The sequence below is a fragment of the Sus scrofa genome, chromosome 4, assembly GCF_000003025.6.
Source record: "Sus scrofa isolate TJ Tabasco breed Duroc chromosome 4, Sscrofa11.1, whole genome shotgun sequence".
In the NCBI taxonomy this organism is placed as follows: domain Eukaryota; kingdom Metazoa; phylum Chordata; class Mammalia; order Artiodactyla; family Suidae; genus Sus; species Sus scrofa.
The window spans coordinates 103,816,243-103,836,569 of NC_010446.5; the positions used below are offsets into that span (position 1 = coordinate 103,816,243).

The 20,327-nt window shown below is 50.8% G+C and overlaps 1 protein-coding gene across 1 annotated transcript in view; it reads right to left on the reverse strand.

The window, feature by feature from the left end:
• The window catches only part of PTGFRN (prostaglandin F2 receptor inhibitor), an 88,186-nt gene extending 69,236 nt beyond the window's left edge, over positions 1-18,950 (reverse strand). The window contains exon 1 of the mRNA XM_013997237.2: positions 18,641-18,950. Within this exon, the coding sequence (XP_013852691.2) occupies positions 18,641-18,689 (49 nt within the window). The 5' untranslated portion in view covers positions 18,690-18,950. The remainder of the gene's footprint in view (positions 1-18,640) is intronic.

The following is a 20,327-nucleotide window of genomic DNA, read 5'->3' on the forward strand; positions in this document are numbered from 1 at the left end:
ATGAAAAGATCAATACCATTTTGAATGTGGACAGTGACGAAGAGAGGAACTGGGATGATGCGTGCTCTGGCTTGAGCATCTGGGAGCAGGGTGAAGCCATTCACCGAGATGGGAAAGTAGCTGGCAGGAAGGACTTCATATCAGGCAAAGCTAGAGTTCTTCTCCAGGCATTCCAAGTGTGAGGGGCCTCTGTGGCACGTGAGTGGGGATGCAGGGGAGCAGGCAGTGCATATATATGTGTGGCACTCGGGGGGTGGCGCCAAGCAGGAATTGAAAAGTCATCAGCACGTGGATGGTATTCAAAGCCTCAGGTTGCATGAGGTCACACAGGGACAGAGTAGATACATACAGAGGGGGAAAGAGCCAAAAACAGGGCCCTTACTTTCGTTCAGAATATAGGGGGAAAGGATGGGTGAAAACATAGCAAGGTTTGGGGGCAAAAAGCTTGAGGAACCTTAAGTTGGTCTCTAGTGTCTCAGGGAAGTAGCAGAGAGGGGTTTAGATCCTGGAGGCTGTGGACAAGGTTTAGAATAAGAATTAGAAGGAATATAATGGAAAACCATCACAAAATGAATATAGGGTTGATGGAGGTACAGTAAAGATATCCTACTTGGTGGGAAACTCAGGTGGGCAGGTTTCGAGATATTTCCCCAGCAAGGTTCTGAAGCCTGGAGACGATGGTTGGAGTGGACTATTCAACTGCAGTACGAGGACTGGCAAAGAAACACACAGACAGGCTTCAGGATGATAACAGGCTCACTGCCAGCATGCTGACCACCAGGATGAGAGTCCAGGAAGCCAACGCGGCTCGGAGGAAGAAGAACTTGCAAGATCGGGGGATCACAGGGAAGATGAAGATGCAGACTAGGTTCAACAGATGCGAGAGAATGTGAAAGAAGAGGAAGAAGCAGTTGTGGTGACAGAGGGCAACGTCAGAGGTGACAATCAAAAGGTGAAAGAATTCTGAGTGATGACAAGGTCCCGGTGTGGGCATCCAATCCCGCCAAGTGCGTTATCTTCTCAGAGGCTAAGACTTCTATGGAGAAGGCACTTCCAAGTCCTTGCTGACCTGAGCTGGCTACAGAAATTCGAGGAAAGAGAACTGTGACTAATAGGCTACAGGGGTGAAAAAGGGTGTTTTGGAGGTCTTTTCTCACATAATGACCGTTTATGGCCCTAGTCTGTAGTCATTCATCTGTCCAAGCCTTCGTTTAGCCTTCAAACCAGGTGGGGAGGAAGAGTCAGTCTCTCTTTCCCCAGGTCAGACAGGGGCTTGGTGATAGAAAGAAGACTTCATACTCTACTGGAATTGACAGGCTCTTCAGTCAATGCACCTTTCCCCAGCTTCTGCTGCCGAGATAACCCCTACGGACAGGAAAGGCAAGGAAGAAAGGAGCTCTAACTGAGGGACACAACTGCAAGTCACTTCTTAAAAGAGGATCGTCAACTGGAGTTCCTGCTGTGGCTCAGCGGGTTAAGAACCTGACTAGAGTTCATAAGGATGCATTTCAATCCCTGGCCTCGCTCAGTAGGTTAAGGATCTGGCATTGCTGTAAGCTGCAGGTCAGGTTGTTGATGTGGCTTGGATCTGGAGTGGCTGTGGCATGGTATAGGCCTGCAGCTGCATCTCCAATTTGAGCCCAAGAACTTCCATATGCCACAGGTGAGGCCCTAAAAAGGCCAAACAAAAAAAAAAAAAAAAAAAAAAAAGAGAGGATCATCAACTAACTGAACTTCTTACCAGTGAAGCACTAGATCCGCTTATCATGACTTTGCCTCCAGTTCTGTGGCCTCTGAGAGATCCTGGGAGGCCAGAGCCATGCGAAACCTTTAATTCTACGTTATGAAATTATGTGGGTTTGTACTGAGTCAATGTGGCCCAGCTGGAACTACACTTCCCAGAATCCTCCTCTCTGTGCAATTCCGGGTTAGGGTTGGCAAAACAGAAGTGCTTGTGAGATTTGGGAGGTCAAAAGGAGGCAGCATGCATTGGGATCTGGTGGTGACCAGGGCTAAAGGCAGCACTGGACAGATGCACAGGTGCTAGTGGACACCCATCTGTCCTCGCTCTTCTTTCTGCTCTGGGTTTCTCCCCAAATGCTATCTTTACAGACCAAGGTGGCTCCAAGACCACCAAAGGCTTGGCTGCAAACTCTGGATGGCAACTGTGAAGAGGCAAGTACCCTTACACAGACTCTTAGACCAGCCACCCCCCCACCCCTTGTAATCCCACTCTGTCTGGCTCCCCAGTTCCTGTGCCAGCTCCAACTCACCCACCCCCCAATAGGTGCTTCAGGAGGGCTGGCTAGTGGCTTTTCCCTGACCCCTTTTCAGATCTCCATTTCCCCAGCTCCTCCCAAAAATTATGTAGTCTAAGTCCTCTACCAAATGCCTTATTCCATAATCTTCCCAGTGGCTCTGCTCTTCTGATGGAACCCTGATACATTAGCCAAGTATTGAGCAGAAAGCTGTGCCCTCAAGGACTTTATAACTGACAAAAACCACTTTACATTTATAGCATGGCTTTACAGTTTGCAAATCCTGTTCACATGATTTAATACTCAACCTTGAGAGGCTTAAATAAGGAAACTGAGGTTCCGAGAAGTTAAGTGACCAAAGAAAAACAAAAACACACAAAAGCCACTTTGAGGCAATCGGTACCAATGGGTAACCAAAATAACTCAACATAACATGAAATTATTCAAACAATTCTCTGTCCAAGGACCAGAGACAGAAAAAGCTGAGGCAAGATCTATCCACAAGGATTATTTTAGAATGCTCTATAAAATTAACAGCTGCTAGAGGCCCCAGCACTGCCCAGCACCCCTCATCATTCAGCCATTTTCAATCCTTCCCATGTTCGAACAGGCCAACAGAGCCTGCCAAGTTCTGTGGGAACACCTGGTCCTCCTTTTAGTCTCTAGTTTAAAGAGAATGAGGGATTCACATGAGTTTAAACTTGCATCTGAGCATGAATGCACCTGAGATAAGTGTTAGTAAGATTCTCTCCCACCCCCCTAACATGAGCAGCTTTGCCCTCTCTCCATTTTTAATGTTTCTCTGCCCATTTTCTGCCTTCCTTTGCCTTGTCCATCCCGCCTCCCCAACACGGCCTTCTTCAGGCTGACTTGATATTTACAGATACGCTGCCAGATGCCAGGGGTGGGGTGGAGGTCCGTGCCAGTTCCCCCAGTGAAGCCGAATAAGGGGTGTAGTGTGGTAGTTTGGCTTGAACAGAAAAGGACTCTGGGTTCCCATGCCCTTTATTTAAGGAAAAGACTTTGACTCCATCAATCTGATACTTCATTCCTTCATTCAGCAGTTCTTTACTGCACACCTGCTGTGTACAGAACACATCATCAGGTGAGTGGATGAGCCAACACCTAGCCAAGTGTCAGAGTCAAGGACGATACAACAGTGTGGCAGCCTCCCAGAAAAGCTGGGGTTGGGGGGGAGTGCAAGACAAATTAGGAGTCTGGGATTAGCAGATACAAACTACTACATATAAAACAGATAAACAACAAAGCCCTACTGTAAACCACAGGAACTATATTCAATGTCTCGTAATCACCTGTAATAGAAAAGAATCTGCAAAAAATATCTATGTGTATATCTGAATCACTTCGCTGTACATCAGAAACTACACAACACTGTAAACTAACTAAACTTCAATTTAAAAAAAAGAAAGAAAAGCTAGGAGGCAATGAGTCCTCCAACCATGAGAATCTTTTAAAATATCAAGTAAAGAGGAGTTCCCTTGTGGCACAGAGGATTAAAGATCTGGCATGGTCACTGCAGCGACTCAAGTCACTACTGTGGCACTGGTTCAATCCCTGGCCTGGGAACTTCCACATGCTGTGAACACAACCAAAAAAAATTTTTTTTTAAATACCAAGTAAATAAAGGACATAAGGGACTTAGGGAAGACAGAACGGGGGGGAAAAAAAAAGACATTCATTCACAACACCAGGTTAAATTCCTTCAGGTGACCTTCAAGGCTCTTCACAATCTTATGACTCTCTCTCCACTCAACCCTTTCCCTCTGAAGCCCTTACAACTTAACTCTCCACTCGGCCACCAAATAGGTTTCTTCACACAAGACTAGCAGGCTTTTATAAACAGGTGTGTTTCTTTACTCAAGCTCCTCCCACTGCCTGAAACAAACAGCCCACCCCTTCTCTGCCAGACAAAAGCCTACCAATGGTCCAGACTTAATGAGCTCCCATGCACCCACCTTCCATCCCCCAGCCCCAGGCAGAGCTACGAATGTGTCTGCCGCGGGTTGACTGGGCATGGCCACCACGATCACCCCAGGCTCGTTTGCTTGTCCTCTGCCCTTGCTGGACTGAGAGCGCCATGGGGAGCAGAGGGCTCCCTGCTTGTCACCACATTCCCAGTCTAGCAACATTCCTGCTGATGGAATGCCTGGGATCTCAATGAGCTTCCGCAAACGGCAATTTTAGAGCCAGAACTGATCGTTGGACCATCATCTAGGAAGGTTAACAAGGGTGACTTCATCTCATTTAAATCAGAAATGACCACTCATTGATGAATCTGCCAAAAAGTCCTTCCCTAAGATCACACCAGACAGTGAAGAGCATGCAGTTTGGGTGACCAATAATCCACAGAATCGTCAGTCGAAAGACCAGGTCTCAGTGCTCCAGGAAGTGATATCATCTCAATATTCCAAACCCCAAATTTTGCCTTATGAGAAAGCCCTAAGATTGTGAAGAGCCTCGAATGTCACCTGAATGTCAGTTTTGTTATCACTCTTCTTTGGAGCTAGAGAACCCAATGGCCTGGGTGTTTTGGAGTCTTACAAAAGATTCCCAATCCAGACATGGCACTAAAGCCAAAAAAAAAAAAAAAAAAAGCATATGCAGGAGTTCCCACTGTGGTGCAAAGGCTGGGTGGCATCTCTGGAGCACTGAGACATGGGTTTGATGCTGGTATGATCCCCAGCACTGTGTGCTAAAGGATCTGGCATTGCCACAGCTGCAGTGCAGGTGGCAGAGGCAGCTTGTATCTGATCCTTAGCTCAGGAACTCCATATGCGGCAGGGTGCCCCCCCACCGCAAAAAAACACATATACAGGTAGAGAAGATACAGGTAGTGATAAGACCAGGTATGGAGGATTATGTCAGTTGCCCCAGCTTTTCTACAAAAGCATCTCTGTCTCAACTAGCCAGAATGCCCTCCCTTTTTTTATACTTTCAGCATTTTCCCCCTAACAATCCTTAGACACTTCTTTGATGCCACTTCTCTTCCTGTGTTTAGCTCAGGCCTCCACATCGACACTGGCAGCTACAGGAGTCAAAGGACAGTGACTATGTCTTTATAAGCCCAGATCTCTCGAGATAATGCCTGGCACAGGGCTGATAATAAGGAGGAGTTACGAGCCAGGCAATGAGACAGGCATAGGCTGCAGGCAGCCCCCACTGCCCCTTCCCGCAGACTCGACCAGAGCCGGCTGCTCAAGAGACCACTGACGGCAGACGACTGTGTGCGCTTTGGACGAACCCAGCCACCAGGTTTGAAGCCTGCAGTGGAACCGAGTGAGCCTGCTTCTCCACACTGCGAGCAACTGAGATAAAGCCCAGGAAGGGAGCGGATGCCAGTGGGGATGGGCGAGGCAGTGCCAGCCCCACCAAGGGAGGAAGAGGGGCAGGGAGTGGAGAGACAAGAGAGAGAACCCAGGACTCTCTCTTTCACACCAGCTGCCAAGGGAAAAAACAGAGAAAACCACACAAGGAAGAAGGAGGACTCCCTCCCCCTCTCCTTTTCCAGGGCGGACTCGGTTTCCTCCTTCCCACTCCATCCCACAGGCCTCCATCCTAGAAATGAAGTCACGAGCAAGTATTTCAGAAATGCTGTGGTAGTGACAAAAACCAGGAGGCACACCAACAAAAGATAGTGAAGACACACAGATAACCTCTGGCCCCTTTACGACTGAAGGCCCACAAGTTGGATTTTACATATATTTCATATATGCGTGGCATATGCTATGCATGTATATATGAACTATGTAGGCATTTTCTAAACACAAGTTCATGTAATCAACCAAAGACTCAAAGTCTTAAGACACTGGGGTAACCGAAGCCCTGCTTTCACGGTGCTTACAGTCTGGGGTGAGATACCCAACCTAGTAAACAAAGGTCATTGTAAATTGATGGCCATGAGCTGAAGGAATGGGGCCCAGCAAGAGCCCATGACAAAGGAAGGGCTGCAGCCAGAGCTTTCTTTACAGGCAGCCTCCCCTGGGGTCCCCGGAAGTGACGCTTGAATTGGGCTCCAAAGAATCACACAGAGGAAACTCCAAGCCAATATATAAACCTAAGAGAAGCAACGTGTACCTAGATTATACAGTCCTTTCTAAGGGCGTGAGGGGAGGAATGCCTGGGAAGATTCTAGGAGGAGTCATCAAATTTGATTATGTGCTTCTTTATTCTGAGACCCAAATGCCATCAACGAATATACTAGAGAGAACGCAGCGCTGGCCTTCCCATTGCCATTTTCTTAGGACCGAACACACCTGCCATTGGATGACTCCCATTAGGCCTGTGGGTCCTGAGGGTCCAGCTGGGCGGGACACACCACCTCGCTGCCTCTGTGACACTCCAGAGGCGCGGTAACCGAGGTACCGTCCCCAGCTACTTACAAGCCAGGTTCCACACTAAGCTTTCTGGGACTCATATTGATGTTCGGATAAGACTTGTTTGCCGGATAAACTGTTATTAAAGTGGGACTCTGATGAATAGACTACACGATTGAATAAGCCTTGTTTCCATAAAAAACCATCTGAAATTCCCCATCCTTCCTCTGAAACTTATCTGCGTCTCTTATTGGGTGATAGTCCTTTGAAGAAATGCTCGGATCAACTACCTAAGGGGAACATCAGTAATTGTTTTGTGAGCCATTTTCCTTGTAAGAAACAACCCAAAATAGGATTATGGCCTGACTTATCACCTTAATTTAGCAGGCTCGCTTCCTGGGAGCCCCAGCAGACCTCACCAGCCACACGCATGTGGCTTCTTAGCTGCTCTCTGGGCACCGGCAGTGCTGCTGACACTTTTCAGGGTGACTCTCCTCCTGCTCTTCTCTGCCAACCTCCTTGCCCCAGAGTTTAGTACCCACACCCCCTGAGGTCTCTCCTACGGTTCCAGCTTCAGTCCTCTCATCCCCAAGTGGGACACCATCCATCCCACCCTGATTTACTCCCCCCGCCCCCCGAGAAACTGTGCTGGTCAATTCATACCTCAAATGCTTTTCCTGCTCTTGGCCCAAAGCGCTTTCCAGCTCCACGGGACCTTCCTATAAAGCCCTCTCAGCCTCAATTTTATCCCTATAATTCTGACAGCCCCATATGCACAGCTATCTAATAATTTATCCACTCCGATGTTTAAAAAGCACTAATGATCCATCCTGCTGCTCAGTTATAACTGGTTTGGTTTCCATTTTGGACTCCATTTCCGAGTTCCTTTGTAATCCTTCACGGTGTCAGAAACATGGTAAATAGTCCCGAAATGCTGCTGAAGTACTAGAACATAAGACCACAAGGAAAAGCAGGAATGTCAGGTATTAATAGTCGGGCACAAATTATTTCCAACTGTTCACTCCGACCAACATAACCCAGCACTTGACACACGCCAGGCTCTGGGCTAGGCACTACAGTCTCAGCCTAGAATTTACTGCATGGATTTCCTAATCAAAGATGATGGACTCTAATGTTGTCTAATAAATAAGAAAACATTTGGATGAGCCAGCCTTCAGAAAATGGAAAAATGCATAGCTGTGCCAAAAGCGGTTTGGCTTTGCTTTTTTTAACTCCTCCGTGCAGCATAAGCAAAGCGGCAGCACACTGGGCAGACACCAAACCAGCTAATATTCTGTTCTAGGGTGTCCTAGAGGGGCCGTGCATTTGACCCACCCCTTCACCTCCGGAAAGAGTATACGACAGGGAGCCACTTCCAACACGGTGGCCAATTCACGCCCAGAGGGTTCTTGATAAGCCTCCAAAAGATCCACATCCAAGATGTGGGTCAACACCAGCATCCAGAGGTGCACCTCAAAGGAGCCGGGAGGGCGGAGCAGCGGCCAGCGGGCAGTGAGGACTGAGGTCATAACACAGGGTCCTCCCGCCGGCATGGAGGTTTTCCAGAATATTCACTGCCATTGTGTCCAGCGAGCATCATCTGCACCTTTCCCCTCCAGGCTAAGACAATGAAAAGGAAGAAAGTCCCCACACACTAGAACTCATTGCTTAGCCAGTTAAAGCTATAAATTGGAGATGTCGGATTTTCAACTCGCCTACTTGGTAGGAAGGTGGAAGATCCAAAGTCGTGTCAACACTTGGACCAGCTAAAGGAGTCTGTGTCTCTTCTTTTTTTTTTTTTTTTTTTTTTTCTGTCTTTTTGCCTTTTCTGGGGCCGCACCCATGGCATATGGAGGCTCCCAGGCTAGGGGTCTAATCAGAGCTGTAGCCACCAGCCTACGCCAGAGCCACAGCAACACAGGATCGAGCCGCGTCTGCAACCTACACCACAGCTCACGGCAACGCCAGATCCTTAACCCCCTGAGCAAGGCCAGGGATCGAACCTGCAACCTCATGGTTTCTAGTTGGATTCGTTAACCACTGCGCCACGACGGGAACTCCATGTGTGTCTTCTTGCTGGGGTCTGGAGGGGTCAGGAAAAGGAGAATGCGTGGTGTACAACCATTAGCGGTTCAATGTGAGAACTAAAGGGGGAAGAAAACGCGAGTCACGTTGCCGAAGGCCCAGACTGGACCGCAACTTACTCAGGATTGATAGCCTTAACACAACTTACAAAAACAAACGACCAGACAATCAAAAACATGTATGAGGAACCGCCTGTCATCCAGAAACGCATTAGCTATACTGGTTTTACTGTTGAGCGACTTTTCTCGGAGGTCCGTCTAAAAAAAATGTCTTGGCATTTTATCCAGGGACACCGGGATAAGCCAGCGTACCATGAGGAAAGCGGCCAGTTTCAGTGCCCGGGATGGGCTGGGAGGAGGAGGAGGTGACTGCTGCTGCAATGACACAACCATGAATGGTCCCAGGGCCCTCTGAGGCCCCACAGCCACAGTGCGGAGAGCTGCCAGGCAGGTGAGAGCTGAAAGGCTGCAGACGGGAGTGCTGGGGAAGATGGGCGAGGAGCCAGGCTGGACCGAGCAGCCCAGATGGCCAACAGCGGGGGTCGGCGTGGACTCAAAGAATTCTGGAGATGGAAGAGGGCCTTGGGACCAGCTAGCCCAGCCCCTTCCTTTACAGAGGCTAAGAGCTATTCAGCAACTTGGTCAAGGTCACAGAACTCGGGAGTGGAAGATCAAGGGCCAGAATCCCAGCCTCCTGTTTTAAAAGACGAGGACACAAATGTTATCACCTTTTAACTAACTGGATCAACTCCTTTCCATGTTTTCAAACATGGGCTTGACCCTGAAGATCTGGACTAAGACAGAGAGGCTGAACAGTGTATTGTGGTTGCCAGTCCAGACTCTGGAGCCAGGCCGTCTGGGCTTGAATCCTGGCAGCTCAGCCACTTGCTGGGTGACCCTGAACAAGTTCCTTGACCTCTCTGTGACTCGGTTTTATCAAGTGGAGAACAGTCCCTACCTCACAGCGTAAGGAAGCCTACTAAATGAGTTAACATATGGAAAATGCAGTGCCTGGCACAAAATACATGCTATATGAAAAGGCAGGGAGGAATTTCTTTTCTTTTTCTCTCTCTCTTTTTTTTTTTAATGTTAGGGCCGCACAGAAGCTCCTGGACCAGGGGTCGAATCAGAGCTGCAGCTGCCGGCCTATACCACGGCACCAGCAAGACCAGATCCGAGCCTCATCTGTGACCTGCACCACAGCTTGCAGCAACACCAGATCCTTAACCCACTGAGCGAGACCAGGGATCGAACCCAGATCCCACAGAGACTACGCTGGGTTCTTCATCTGCTGAGCTACAATGGGAACTCTGGGAGGAATTTCTCAAAGCGGAAATAATCCTCCATTGGTTCCTCCCCGGGTACACCTGCTCCCAACCCCCATCCCTCTTAGGCACAGGTTACGACCTGGGACGAACGCTCCTAAAAAGTCACACCTTTGTCTCCTAGTCCATTCAGGCCCGACCCAGTCAGATGTCAGAGGTAAACTGCCCAAAAAAGAGCTGAGGGGTGAAAACTTTGGCTACTACCCACCAAGCCCCACTACCCCTCGGATTTGTACGAGACCCTGGACTCAGAAGTCACCTCTTTTGACCTTCACCTCCTCGCTTCCTGGCCAGCCCACTGTCTTGTGCCTCCAAAGCTGCTTTTGTACTCTCCTCCTGTCCTCCAGTCCCTCAAAACTGTGATTCACCAGGACAGCCTGACCCACCTGAACTCCTTGGCCAACTGTCTCTGTGATGCTGTCAGAAGAGCTTTTTACAGATTCCCGCATCCCTCATCTCATGGAGGGGTCACATCATGTCCCCAGCTTGCTCCCTGGCTGCGGAACCTGGGGAGATAAGGTCAGGAAGCCAGGCTGACTGCCTCCACGGCAGACCTCAGCTGGCCCCATCCTCTGTGGCTAACTGACCACCTGCCGCCTTTCCAAGGAGCCCACCCCATCCCACTCTCCCCCAGCGCTGGCTCTCTGATCATGGCCTTTGCCTCAGAGTTCACCAAGGAAGCCCAGGCCACCAAAGAGCCCATGTGGCACGCATTCTTTTAGACAAGGGTTTCTCAAAATCTAGCACTCGAATCCCCCCAGGGATATGGTTAAAATGCAGGCTCTGATTCAGCACACTGCTCTGGGCCCTGAGATTTTTCCGGGTGCTGTGATGTTGCTGGCCCCCAGACCCCACTTTGAGTAGCAAAGTTCTAGGGATTTACATACATTAAGTGTAATGAGCACACTCTTCCAGACTCTTTTTTTGGTCTTTTGAGGGCTGCACCCTCGGCCTATGGAGGGCTAGGGATCCAATCGGAGCTGTAGCCGCCAGCCTACACCACAGCCACAGCAACACCAGAACCAAGCCTTGTTTGTGACCTATACCACAGCTCACCGCAATGCCGGATCCTTAACCCACTGGGCAAAATCAGGGATCGAACCTGCGTCCTCACGGATACTAGTTGGGTTTGCTAACCACTGAGCCAAGACAGGAACTCCTAAACATGTGATTTTTAATCTTCATGATGAACCTGCAAGAGAGGTATTCGTCTCTTTTCACGTGTGTGGAAAATGAGATTCAGAGAGGTTAAGAAGCCCATCGGGCTTCACACTGCTGGAAGACAGGGTTCAAATGGCAGACCGATTCCAAAGCCTGCATGCTATCTTTTCTCTAAGTGATTCTGAAGAGCAGAAATAGTGTAGAAACACACATGTAATGGTTTGTGTGAAATCTTAGCTGATGAAGATGGGAGAAAGATGGGTTATAAAACTGCCACAAAGTCCCTGTGCTGAAGATTCCAACCAAGAAAGGCCTCAAAGCAGCCGTCAGAGAGGTTAACTCCACCCATCAACATGGAAGAGGACACAGCAGCAAGGGGGAACCTTTTAATTTACACAGACAATGAAAGGGAACATACAGACGACCTCTAGCTGACACGTCAGGGGACTTTGCGGCCACTCTCAGGGCCACAAAGGCTGGAGCACTGCAGAAACAGGTGCCTACACCACACGGCGCCCTGCCCGCGCCCTCCACACGGTCTCCGAACCCCAGGCTTCTCTTCGTGGCTCCGGTCTTCCTGCAGCACCGGGCCAATCCCTCCTTAACAAATCTACTCACACCCATCTCTCCGTGGCCTCGATGTGAACTCCTGGTTCTTCTGCCATGCTTGTGACTATTCCTTCTAGAATTCTCTGTTACATTTCCTGTCCCCGAATGACAAGCTTTCTCATGAACTGGCCCTTGCCCCTTGCCTCCATCACCCGGGTGGTGGTTGCACTTCCTGGTGACATCCCCGATCACACGTTTAGCACATCCTGTCCCACCTTGGAGGGCAGATCCGAGTTGGCTCTCTCCACTGCGGAATCCCCAGCACTCAGAATAATGCTTGGCCTGGCGCAGGAGGCACTCTCAACACGCACTGAATAGACAGAGGAGCTGCTTACCGTCCACCTTCAAACTGCTCATCCCAGGGCCAGGCTAGGGCTCTCGGACTGTGGTCAGAGGGAGAACCGTCTATATCCAGTCAAACCCCAGCACACACAGGAACCGGTACCACCTGTATGGCCCTCAGAGTAGACAGGGCTTCTGGTGTGGAGGCAGCTCTAACCTGTGGGCTCTAGGGGTGGAGGGTGACCGTGTCATGACACACCCACAACCCACCTGGACCCCATGGGGGTCCCTCACCATGGCCACGAGCTGGGAAGTTCTAAGTGAGAATAGGGAAGAGCCATTCCCAGGATGTTCTTGGCTTGGTGTCACTTTTAAGGTCTGAGAAGTCACCCATCCGTCTGTGTGCTGCCTCTGTTTCATTAGGATTCCAAGGTAGCGCCCCTTCTGAAACGTGCCTGAACCTTGAGCACAACTCTGCTCTTCACAGTTCTAAGCCAAATTCATCCTAGACAGAGCGACACCGGCCAGACACTCTTTCTTCCTTCCCCTGAAATATCCTGAGTGATGTAAATGCTTTCCCATTCGGCTGCTTAAAAAGGTGCAAAGCAGGATGCAATGAAGGTCCCAGAACATCATATTTAAACTTGACTCCCGCTGCTGAGCGACTCCCTAATCCAGCACAGACACAGAGGGAGGAGTGTGGTGGAGAAACCAGCCTTCGAAGAACACAAACGTGCCTGCAGGGCCATTACCTCTAGCCTCCTGGAAATCATATTGCTGGTCCACGACAGCGTTAACTACTGGGTCTAAATTCTGCTGCTTTGCAAAGACTACAGTTGGTGGGGAGGAAAATATTCCAAGATCTAAAAAGCACTGACTGTGCCAACTGCAGCACTTTGCCTTTTCCAGAAGATAAATTATGAAGAATTTTTGCCAGTTCAAGTTATTTTCCCAAAGCAGAGAGTCAAACGGCCTGGCTACTCAGCCTCTAAGAAGCCCAGGCAAAGAAACAGCATAGCTATGAACTGCCCTGACAGCTTCTCCCAACTTCATTTGATAAAGTGAGACGCAGACACACGCTGACAGGCAAGCACACACCTTATTTAACTGCCAGACGCAGCGCCAATATGAAAATGTACACTCAGTCTATGGGGTAGGAATCAGCTCAGCAGCTAGGCATGGAAACAAAATAGCCATATACACACTGACTAGCCCGACTGCCTTGTAGGGAATGATCAGTGACAACTAGGGTTCCAATTCGGCAGGCTAATAAGAATAATTATAGCCAGGGAAGGCATTAATCAGCTTGGCAGATACAGGGATTCTCTTAACAAGGCTAAAATGAGAGCTGAGGACTCTCTGAAGGCCAGAACACTTCAAAGACAGTTGGGCTAGACGGATTCACTGGGGTGCCTCCTGCCAGCCTCCCCCCCACCGCCCCAAGCACGTTCTGGAGGAAGCTGCAGTCCAGTCCCTTTCCTGGAGCAGAAGTGATGACGTGCTGGGGGTGGCACAGCTGCCACATCTGTAAGGTGCATCCTGGCACTGCCCCTCCCTTCAGGAATTGCACCTGGACCCCCACTCACCCCAGACCTTCCTATTTTTAACTGCACGTTTGCTTTCAAACCATTATCATCCTTTTTCACCCAAACTAACCTCAAGTGACACACAGTATAAAATTATGGTGAACATCAGTCAGCTCTTCTTAGTAGAGACCAAATTGAGTCCTGAGATCAAATCCTGGCTTGGCCATGGAGTAGCTGCATGATTCTTCATGAGTTGTTTAATTCTCCTGGGCATCAGTTTTCCTGATCTGTAATCTGGAGAAAATACCAGTACCTTTCTCAAACTGTTGCCATGAGCATTCAGGAAGAGAGTGTAGGTAAGAGCTTGACGTTTGGTACGCCCACTATAAATAGAGCTATTGTATTCTGCCTATGAAGTACAGAGCCCTGTGCAGAAGCTATGAGAAAATAAACAAACCATTCAGTATACGGACACATGTACATTATATGTAAGCGGTGGGGGCTGGGCAGTGGGAAAGTGGGCGTATTCATCCTTTTACTTTAATCCTTTATAACTGACATGGGGACTGCAAGCTGTTCCCCCAGTCTGTCCTCCTCTTCTTTCACAGCAGCCAGCACACGGCTACCAGGCTGCTCTGCATTTCCCAGCTTCCCTTGCAGCTAGTGTGGCCTGGACTAAATCTTCAACAGAGCATGTGCAGAAGTGATGGGGGCCCCTTCCGAGCTTAGCCCAGGAAGCCCCCATATATTCTCCTCCATGCTCCTTCCCCTTGATGGGGATGGAAAGGCAATGATGACAACCCACGTGATCTCAGAAACCGCAGGGCAAAGATGGCAGAGGCGCCAACAGCCTGGGGAGCCAGGATGCCTATGTGAAACTAGGATCTCACCCAACCATTTCATCAGGAACATCCTCCTGTGGAGACAGTTAGGAAAGACACTTCTATCGTTTGAACCACTCTGCTTTGAGTCTATTTGTTACAGCAGTTAGCCTACCCAATTCATACAAAATCTGTCTACGTTATTTGGATTTTAAAATATAGATGTAATGTTTTTGGCATTTAAAAACCACTTTGATGGATTTGCAATTTAAAAAAAAAATTTTTTTTTGGCCATACCCATGGCATGAAGAAGTTCCCGGGCCAGGGATCTAACCTGCCCCACAGCAGTGACCTGAGCCACAGCAATGGCAATGCCAATCCTTCACCTGCTGAGCCACCACAGAACTCCACTAATTTTTTTCTTTTTAAGACACACGTTAAGCAATACCTTAATCCCTCTCCACCACCTTCGCATCTGCCACTCTAATTCACCCTGCACACTAGGACAGACCTCCTCCCACACATCACCAAATTGTACCAATCTTATGGGGCAGATTTTCAATGGCAACCCATGACCCGCAGATAAAAGGATGTATACATGCACTCATGCAGTCAGCCAATATTTATCAAACACCTCCTCTGTGTAAGAGGAAGACTATAACGAACAATACGAACATGGTCCCTGCCCCACAGGATATCATCAGGGTGGGGATTTAGACCAGGAACAATTCCATCCAGTGAGATACATAAGTGCTGTGATGGGAGAAGCACAGGCTGCACCCACAAGGCCAGCAAGCCCACCCTCACCATGCAGACTCCCACTCCCACAACAAGAAGAGCCTTCAGCCCCAACCCACTTCTCCAGGTTGCCCTCCCCCTCCTCCCAGCCCTGGTTACATGGAACATACATGCCCTTTCTGCATGAGCCAGGTACTTTCACTCATCCACCCTGGATGCCTATTCCCAGAGCCTGCACGGCTTCTCCATCCTTTCTTTCAAAATACTAATTATCCTCAAGGCTCAGCTCAAATGTCAACTCTTCCGCAAAATCAACCCCAATCCCAAGTCAAAATGAATCATCCTCTTCCTTGCTTCCTACCAGCACTTGCTTTCTCTGTCAGGTATCTCATTCTGGCTTGCAGCTGGCTGCTTTATTAACTGTCTGTCCACCCCCCCACCCTCGAGCATGCAGTGAGACACTGCTGTTTTGGTCATTTGTCTGGGAATCTCTTATGGACACAGTGGGCCTTCGAGAAGTGCGGTACGAACGATGGATAAGATGGGTCAGACATAGACAATGGAAGTGAAAACCTGCTCTCTGAAGACGAGTGGGTTCTGTTGTGACAGGTAGGCTCCATTAGAAAAGCTTTTGGAAGAAGTAGTTTTTTGGGGGGAAGGAAATACACAGGTAAGAGGAGAAAAGCAGGAGGGGCATGCCCAGGTCATGGAAGTGGAAAGGCCGGAAGGTTCACATACATTCTATGTAAAGGATAGCAAACGGGTTCCTTAGAATGAAGCATCTTAATCAGAGAGAAGACTAGAGGGGAGAGGGGTTCCTGTTGTGGCACAGTGGATTAAGAACCGACTAGTATCCACGAGGATGCAGATTCCATCCCTGGCCTTGCTCAGTGGGTTAAGGATCCGGCATTGCCATAAGCTGCAGCGGAGGTTGCAGATGCAGCTCGGATCTGATGTTGCTGTGGCTGTGGCACAGGCCTGCAGCTGCAGCTCTGATTTGACCCCTGGCCCGGGAACTTTCATATGCCGCAAGCACGGCCCTAAAAAGGACAAAAAGGAAGAAGAAGAAAAAAAAAACTAGAGGGGAGAGAACATAAAGGGAAGAACATCCTTGGAAGAAAATCCTAAGGAACCAAGAAGCAAAGGTGGGACCTCCAAAAGTGATCCTTTTTTTTTTCTTTTTGGCTGCGCCTGTGGCATGTGGAGGGTCCCACCCAGGCTAGGGATGGAACCTGAGCCACAGCAGTGACAATAGGTGCTGAGCCACCAGGGAATTCCCCAAAATGATCTCTTAGGAAAATGATGAACTTCCAAGGAAGCCTGGAGGAAAAAGCCAAACGGGAAGATGTCAGACCTGTGTGGGGAGGAACTTTCAGAACCTGGGCTGAGACAGCAGCTTTAGATACAGAAAGGACAGAAGACACTCGAGTCTGTACCATGGGAAAAGAAGAGTCGAGTGACAGTGTGAATGCAGAGGTCAAAGAGAGTGACGGCAAGATTACGCCCAGGTTGCAATACAAGACGAAAGATGATCTAGCTCATCAACATATTGGGTTTCAGGAATCAGTGCAGGGTGCGTATGGGAAGGCCTCCCGGAGGTCACGCTGAAGCCACACCAAGTGAGAGACCGTGCAGCAGAGTCATCAGGTGAACTCGAAGTTCAGGGACTGTTGGGGCAGGGAAAGATACACCAACTCCCGTATCCTTCTCCGACTTCCCCAAGCTGTGCGTTCCCCATTTCTATTTTTGCTTTTGCCGGTCTCTTGGCTACCTATCTCTCTTTTTCTCCCTTACCATAGCTACTCATGCATTCTTTTCAATTTCCTACCTGGCCCCACCCTCCTAACCGGTACATGGGTTGTGAACTGCACACCTCTAAGGAAAGTCATTCATATAGACTACAGAGTGAACAGCAGCTCCTAGCTCCTAGTTGTTCGGTGCACGATCTGTGCAACCAGTGGCCATGGCCCTGCTTGACCCAGACACATCTGCCAGTTATGTAATGGGTGTGGACTCCCGCCAGCAGTGTCCAACAAACAGAGAACTTACCAGGGTCCCAGAGTGAAAGCAACAGAATAAAAGCACTAGACCCTAGCAGAGATGCTCCAAAACTAAGTGAATGATCTGGAAGCTTTCTGCACGTGGTTGCAGCTAAAGCAATGTGGCCGGGTGCACTCTTTTAGAGAGTGAGTTCCAGAAAACCCCTCAGGGCTCAGAGGCAAAGGAGGAAAACACAGTAGCAGCTAGAAAGGCTGCCCCCACACCCACCCCGCCAGACAACAGGAGTCATGGGGGTTGGGACGCCTGGACCATGGGGCCTGATGCCAGGGAAACGGGAGTGGCTGTGGAAGGCCTCCACTGGGACCTTCTGACCATAAGTGCAGAGTAGTCACTTTCCCTGTGCGCAGCTGGGGCCTGGCTGGGACAGACACCACACACCACGTGCTCTATAAAAGATTCAGATCTGCTTTCTCTAGGAGTGTGGAGGAGAATCCCTACCCAGGTCACAGGATTCCTTCTGTTCCGGTTGGCACCGATCAAAGCGCTTCAGGAATAGCAACCCATTTAAGAGTCAGCCTTCCAGATCCATGGTGGGCACTTAACAAGCACATGTATTTCCGCGGCTGAAAACCACATGGTTATGTTAATATAACCGTATTATACGACGTGAAGATGGTGTCTGTGTGTATGGGTGAATGGAAGATGGAGAGAAAAACAAATAAAAACCCAAAAGCCAAAAATGCCTTGGGGTGGGGGAAGGCTCTGAGCCAAAAATCAAGAGGTACCACGGTTTAGAGAGGATGGAAGAGAAAGGACAATAAGGGAGAAAAAGTAACAGGTAGGAAAAGTTGGAGAGGCCAAGGCTCCTGGGTCTTTGTGTCTAAATGTGTAGCTAGGCAGCTTCAGGAGGAGCTGAAGGAGAAGACTGAGGCCGAAGATAGAGCCCAACTAACGTGACGGAGGGACTCGCACACCAATTTTCACTGTAGCGCTCAGGGCTGCCCGGTGACCTTCGTAGAAGGAAGTTGGCGGATCCTCCTCCGGCTTCCCTGGAAAGGCAGCTCGGCGGGGGAAGGTGTGCGAGCGCGGTCCCGCCGGTCTCGGCTATGGCGGGGCAGATCAAAGCCGCACATTTCCGCTCCCGAGCTCGGAACGCGGGCCGGGGCCGCAGGCGCCTACCGGGCCGGGAGTTCAAGGTGAGCTGGCGGCCGGCGGCTAACAGGTAGGGAGGGCCGGGGGAAGCCGGCCGCGGGCCACTCCCCCGGCACCTGTGGGGGCGAGGCTCGGCCTGGAGGACCGCGACTCGCACCCCGCGCGGCCCGGCCGGCCGGATTCGCGCCCGCTCCCTGCCCGGCCGCGGCGCCCGCCGACCCCGGCCGGGTCTCCCGGGAGCGGCCCCGGCACCGTCGGCGCCCCAGGCCGCGCGCGGCAGCCGCGCCCCGCCGGTCCCCCCGCGCCGGGCCGAGCCCCCCGCGCCCTGCCGGGCCCCGCGCGCACTCACCCAGCGACAAGAGCGCCAGCAGCAGCGGCCTCGGCGCCAGGCGCCCCATGCTCGCCGGGCGGGAGCGACTCTCCCCCTCCTCCTCCTTCCCCGCCGCCTCTCCTCCTCCTCCTCCTCCAGCTCCGGCTGCTCCAGAGTCAGCGCTCCTCCGCCTGGGCCGCGCGCCTGCTCCGCTCTCCTCGCGAGCCGAGAAATCCCAGCGCTGGGGCGGACGTGCGCCCCTCGCTTCGCTCCCGCCCGCCCGCCTCCGCCCTCCTCCTCGGGCCGGCCGGGCACCGGGAGCCGGGCGCCAGAGCCGCCCCGCCGAGCCGAGTGTGCAGCCCCGATCGCTTCCCGAAAGCAGGAGGGAAGAACCGCAGCGCCCGCCCGCCCGCGCCTCCCATCCGGCGCTTTGCCAGCAACAAACACAAACTTTCCCAAGCCCCTCCCAGCTCCAGGTAACGGAGGCAGAGCCGGGACCACCCGCTTAAAGGGGAGGAGGCGTCGGCGCCCACCCAGCTCTCCCCTTGGGGCCCCCGCCCCGCGACAAACTTTCCTCCGACCTTTAAAAGTTGGCCTGGGAAAGACTCGTCTGGAAAGCTCATCGCTTGAGCTCCATTCCGAGCCACCCCGCGTTCAACCACTCTGGAGTCACCCACGCGTGGCTCCTATTCCTCAGCTAACTCCCCGCACGTTCACCCACTCGTCCTGAGCTAAGCCCCTTGGCCCTGGCTACAAATTATTAGGATGGGGCTTAAAGAGACGAAGGGACTTTCAAGGCCGGGGATTCTAGCCTCCAAGGTACAGAGGCTGTAAGTGTTTGGGCGCCTTGCCAGAGGATTTGCAGCAAAGTGGCAAGACCAGAATCCAGATCTCACAAGCTCTGCTCACTGCCGTGTCTGGGTGGGGTAGGCCTCGCATCCCCTCGCCCACCTCCTTCCTTCTCCAGGGTGCCCATGGCACTGCTTAACACTTGCCACAAATAGACCCGAGGCAGAGGGGCCGACGGGGAACCCGAGTGTATTAATAGCTACAGTACTCCATATGGAATGTACTCTTTAGCCTTTATTGCTTTAAGTGGACACAACTAGTTGCCAATAAAGATTCTTTCCCCCCCACACACAATGGGGTTTTTGTGCTTTTGATTTGAATAATAGGCCCAGTATGGGGGAGGGGGCAGGGAATTAGTGCTCATTGTTCAAAACTTCACAAGGATGATTCAAACACACAAGGAGCAGCCGGTACCCCCTGTACCCGCCCCGCAGTACCACAGCCTTTTATTAATATATGCAAAACAAATCACAGATGTTAATGGGAAACTGCCCAAATTGGGGAAAGGAACAGGGCTTTAACTCTGATTCATCATTATTTCCACTAACGAGTGTTTCTTATTTCCACTAACAAAAGTGCCATTAGCCAGGTATGCACCCTTCTGCGAGAGACTAAGTCAGCCCTGGTGGGGCAATAATGTGAATGTACTTAATGCCATCAAACTGTACACTTTAAGAACAGTTAAAATGGGAGTTCCCGTCGTGGCGCAGTGGTTAACGAATCAGACTAGGAACCATGAGGTTGCAGGTTCAATTCCTGGCCTTGCTCAATGGGTTAAGGATCCAGCGTTGCCACGAGCTGTGGTGTAGGTCACAGACACTGCTCAGATCCCGCGTTGCTCTGGCTCTGGTGTAGGCCGGTGGCTACAGCTCCGATT